Here is a 4840-nt window from a genome sequence, read left to right as displayed (position 1 = left end):
TTTCGCCTCTTGGCTATTGTTTAACTAGCATAAGAAAAGGGAAATATTTATTGTCTCTGAATGCATAAAGGTGGCTCTGGTATTTGTCAGAGATGTGGATATTACAACACACTTTATCTGGAGTCTTCCAACAGTCTGAAGTGAACTGTGTTGGGAAAAAAAAATAACAACAACAATCCACTTTCTATAGCGGTATAAAGCATCTAAATATGGGCAGTGACATGCTACCCTCCCAAACCTCTCTGGCATTTCAGGAATGTAAACAGAGGGGTTTTCTGTTGGTTTTTTCTTTTTTTGTTTTGTTTTTTTTTTTTTTCTTTTTTTTTTTTTTAAGTGGGTGGGGGAACAGAATCAAGCGACCAGACAAAATGAAAACAGATTCTCAGCTCAGTCCCATCTCCCACAACTGCTACGACAACTCTATTATAAAGTGCATTTCAGTATCACCCCTCTCAGGAACCTTACACACACAAACCTCCTCTTCCTTCACAAGAAAAGGTAATTCAAGTTAATACTCTGCTAGAACAGTTTTAACCTTTTTATGCATTTCTGCTTTTCCCCGCCCCGACTTTGTAGCAACACTTTTTTTTTTTGTTAAAACTGGAAACGCACCCCCCCAACAATACTGTAAATTCAAGTGCTTACTTCAACTGTCAAGGGCAACAGTTCTGGATACAGCACACTTGATTGTACAAGCAACACCTTATATCACAATCAAGAAATCAGGGCACTTTGCCCTCTGAGGGAGTAACACTTCCCCCCTCCACCATCCATAGCATCATATGAAAAATAATAGTTAAAAAAACCCAGAACGTAATTAGCTATGAACATCATTTGTTATGTACACCGGCTCCTGCAACAGATGCATGAACTCCGTTAGTTCTCAGTTTTATTGTCCTTTCTAAGAGCAACTGAGCAGTCACTGTTGTCTCCATTTAAATAAAACAACTCAGAGTTGAAATATATATATATAGATATATAAGCATTTTTTCTTAAATAACATATTTACATCTAATAGAAAATATAACTCTAGAGATAATCTTTCCAACGAAATGTAAGACGTGGGAAAAAAAAAAAGTTAATGAATTTAGGACAGTTTCTAAATCCTCTCCGGAAAAAAAAAAAAAAGGAAAAAAAAAAGAAAAAAAGGAAAAAAAAAAAGGCCCACCAAGCTCTAACCAAGCTTTTGTCTGGATCTGACCGAAGAAAACCCCAGCACCACCTCCGACAAACTCATCGCTTCTCTTTAAAGAATCCTTGGTCCGTGCTGCTCTCCTTGATGGTGACGGTCAAAAAGTTAGAGGTCACATCAGTTACCACCACCTTCTCCAGGTTGTTGAGAGAGGGGCTCCAGGACTCCTCCTCAGGGTCCCCCAGGATCCTGGAGACGGGGATCCTGGCGATGAGGGAGGGCCGCCCTGCCTGGCCCCCCACGCTGTCGCGGTACAGGCTGCCCACGGTGCCCGGGCTCACTGTGCTGTGCAGGAGCTTGGGCCCGCCGGGGTCCAGCCCCCCTTGCCCCTTGGGGTCCAGAAAGTCTGCCCGGTGCTTGGCCAGCCGCGGAGGGTAGGTCTCAGCGGCTCCCAGCTTGGCACCCACCTCGGCTCGGTTGGGGCCGGGCAGGGCGCTGGGGAGGTCGGGGTCCTGCCGCCTGGCCAGCTGGATGACGCTGTGTCCCGAGCCGAACTTGGCTGCTCCCACTGCTGCCTCCTCCATCTTCCTGGCCTTCAGGTAGTCTCCCACCTTGTCCCCCGGGTCCCCCAGTTTCCTCTTGGAGGCATCCAGAGACTCCGCCAGGTCCTTGTAAAGCTCCTTCCTGGGCTTCGGGCCTCTCTTTTTGGGTGTCTCTCCAGGTTTCTCCTCCACGCGGATCACCCGGTCTCGGATGCTGTCTCCCTTGGGGGTGCTGGTACTGGAGCTGCCCTGGGGAGCCAGGGCTATGTTTCTCAGTCCTTCCCTAGCCCGGGACGTGGAGCCCAGCTCCTGGGGAGACCTGCCAGGATACGGCACCCGGATCCCCCTGGAAGAGTCACTGCGGAATTCATAGGTTTTGGCTTTTGCTTTTGCCTGGGCCTGCAAAGAAGATAAATCAACTGGTGATTTTATTATCCTGCCATCCAGCTGCATAATTACAACTTACAAGACAAGAGGCCACCTTTGCAAGGAGCATCCTCCATGGGGACCGGAGAGGGACCCGCTCCCCGCTGCGGAACGCAGCCCTGGCCGGCACCGGCGCACGTGGGGCTCCAGCCTCCTTACCTTTAGCAAGAAGGTTTTGGGCTTGGGGCCTCGCTTTTTGGGCCCATATAGCTCCATTTCTCGCTCCCTAGAGGTGTTAAAAAAACCAAAGCTTCAATTCAGCATAGCTACAAGACAGCAACATATTTACAAGCGCAACGGCTACGGCTAGCAAAGGCCTTGTACCTTTCCTCAAAGGCTGCGAGCAGCCGGGCATCCAGGATGTTTTCCTCGGGCTCCCAAGTGCTGTACCTGCCGGGGGGGGGGGGGGGGGCGAAACACACACAGAGAGAGGGAAGAGCATGAGGAGCCAGAAACAGAAAAAATAAATAAAATTTAAATATACGGGGCATAAAGGAAGGGACCCAAGTTCCCTTTCTACTACAATGGGAGAGCAGGGCTGCAGCCAGCCAGCTCCCCCCAGCTCCCCGGCTGCAGAACCCAGCGGACAAACAGCCGACTTACTTCTGAGACCAGCCCTTCCATTTTACGAGATATTCCATGCGCCCCTGCAGATGCAAAGAGAAAAAAATAAATATGCATGGAGGGGAAACCGCGATAAAAGCCCGCAACAAAGATATTTGCACCCGCAATTCCACGCGTGCAACAAACACGAGCCCGCGCGTCAAAAACACGCGCGGGGGGTGGGGTGGGGGGAGGGGGGGGGATACAACAAAAAAAAAATTATAATAATGATTTAATTAAAAAAAGCACGACGCGGGGGTGCGCGGCCCGGCGGGGGGGGGGCAGCGGCGGAGCACGCCCGCCCCGCCGGCGGGGAGCGCCCGGGCATGCGGCGGGGAGAAAGAGCCGCCCCCAGCGGGCGCCCAGCCGCAACCGGGCCGGGGCCGGCGGGGCCGCCGCAGCGGCGGGGCCGGGGGCGGGGGAAGGAAGGAGAAGGTGCGGGGCCGGAGGCGGGAGCCGCGGGGGGTGGGTGCGGGGGGGCACCTACTTTGCGGATGCGGCGCTTGAGCAGGGCCTCGGCCGCGAAGACGCGCTCCCCGACGGCCGAGAGCTCCATGTTTACGCGGCCGCTCGCAGCACACAGGCAGCCGCCAGCGCAGCCCAGACCATAATACTCCGCCCGCTGACGTCAGCGCCGCGGCCCCCCCTCCCCCCTCACAGCCCCCCCCCTCTCCCCCCCCCCCCCCCCCCCCCCGCACTTGTTGCTGGCGGAGCCGGGTGGAATATTCCGCCCGCGCCGCATTGGCTCGCGCCGCCGCCCCGCCCCCCCCCCGACGTGCCCCGCGTCCCGATGAGCGCGGGGCGGGGCCGGCGGCAGAATGCCACGCCCTCCCGCCACGCCCTCTACGCCCCGCCCCGCTGCGGGGGGCCCTGGAGAAGGGAAGGCGGGGGGGGGGGGGGGCCCGCAGGGCGGGGGGTGGGGGGAGCGGAGCACAAAGCGGCCCGCTCGCCACCGCGGTTGTGGGGCCCGACCACGGAGACACGCGTGTCCCGGCGGGCCGCTCGGCGCCGTCGCTCCCGCGGGAGTGCGAATCCTTCCCGCCGGCGCGGGAATCACCACAGGCCTCCGGTTTCCCCGCGCCGGCAGCTCCCCGGCTCCGGTCCACGCGGGGGCGCAGAGGTAGCCCGGGGGCCAGCGGGGCGCCCCCACACGGGATTCGATATCTCCCCCCCCCCCGTTATCTGTCAGCAAAGTGGCGTGGGTGCGCGGGTGGCACTCGGTACCGGGGCCCCCTCGGGGCCCCTCCCCACCCCTGCCTCTCGCCTTGCCGCACCGCGTCCCGCCCGGGAACCGTCGCCTTCTCCTGCCGCGAATCCGTCCCCAAGGCGGCCACGGGAGACCGACACACGCGCGTCGGGGCGGCGAACCACGGGGGACGGGTCCAGCCTCCGGGGGGCTTGGAGATCCAAAGCGACCGGTCCCCCGGGCGAGGCCCCGAAACGCCCCCCCCAGGGCCGTCGCGCGGAGGCTCCGGAGGGGCCCGGCGGCGCTTCGGCCCCGTCCCGCGGAGTGGGGTCGTTCCCCAGCCCGCGGGCAGCGGCGCCGCCCGGGGCTGCCCCGCGTGTGGGAACCTCAGCACCACGGCCCGGTGCTGAGTGGGCTTCCGTGGCGCCGTCCACTCGGGACGAGGCCGGGCGAGGCCCTCGTGGACCTGCCCCCCCGACCTCCCCGCCGTCTCCTACTCTTCTCCACCAAGGAGGTCGAAGCCGAGGTGGAGCGGGCCTCGGAGGCCACCGCGCTCACGCGTGGGAAACCCAAGGTGGGGGCGTCGCCCCAAGGATACGGCTGCGCCTCCTCTCTTCTAAATGCGACCGCGGCTGCCTCGCCCCGGGGCTCCGGCCTGGCTCCGCTTTGCCGCCGGGGGGACACGCCGGGTCACCCGTGGCGTGGACGGCGAGACCTGCGCGGCTCTGGGACCGTCTCCACAGTGCGCCTACTTGGTGCAGGGGATACGAGGCACTTGCTTTCCCCCGGCCTGGGGCGCTGCCCGGGGGGAGCCACGGCCCCCGGGGTCCGCCAGGACCGGCAGCGGGGACTGGAGGGCACCGGCGTTGTCTCCGTCCCGCGGATCGTTGTCTCCCGGGGTTCCTGCCCGCCGCCGCGGAGCCCTGCCCGGTCCCGCCACCCGGGCGGGCA

The 4840-nt window shown here is 60.3% G+C and overlaps 1 protein-coding gene across 2 annotated transcripts; it reads right to left on the bottom strand.

The window, feature by feature from the left end:
- Positions 1-872: 872 nt before the first annotated feature.
- Positions 873-3346, bottom strand: CBX8 (chromobox 8). Of its 2 annotated transcripts, none has more exons than XM_064466781.1 (5): positions 3191-3346; positions 2704-2747; positions 2425-2490; positions 2260-2350; positions 873-2073 (listed from the first exon to the last, which is right to left on the bottom strand). In XM_064466781.1, exons 1-5 carry the CDS (start codon positions 3257-3259, stop codon positions 1234-1236), a joined length of 1110 nt encoding a protein of 369 aa, XP_064322851.1. In that variant the 5' UTR covers positions 3260-3346; the 3' UTR covers positions 873-1233. The 2 variants fall into 2 exon arrangements, with proteins under 2 accessions (XP_064322851.1, XP_064322852.1); XM_064466782.1 differs by having other exon boundaries at positions 2260-2326.
- Positions 3347-4840: the final 1494 nt, after the last annotated feature.

Source organism: Phalacrocorax carbo, chromosome 16 (assembly GCF_963921805.1).
Source record: "Phalacrocorax carbo chromosome 16, bPhaCar2.1, whole genome shotgun sequence".
Lineage (NCBI taxonomy): Eukaryota > Metazoa > Chordata > Aves > Suliformes > Phalacrocoracidae > Phalacrocorax > Phalacrocorax carbo.
Note: the sequence above shows the minus strand (reverse complement) of the source record. Positions and strands in the feature narration are given on the sequence as shown.

Coding starts and splice junctions, on each gene's coding strand:
- CBX8 (XM_064466781.1), bottom strand. CDS start 3,259: ATGGAGCTCTCGGCCGTCGGGGAGCGCGTCTTCGCGGCCGAGGCCCTG. Junction 2,491..2,703: donor TGGAAGGGCTGGTCTCAGAA/GTAAGTCGGCTG, acceptor CCCCCCCGGCAG/GTACAGCACTTGGGAGCCCG. Junction 2,074..2,259: donor CCAAAACCTTCTTGCTAAAG/GTAAGGAGGCTG, acceptor TCTTCTTTGCAG/GCCCAGGCAAAAGCAAAAGC.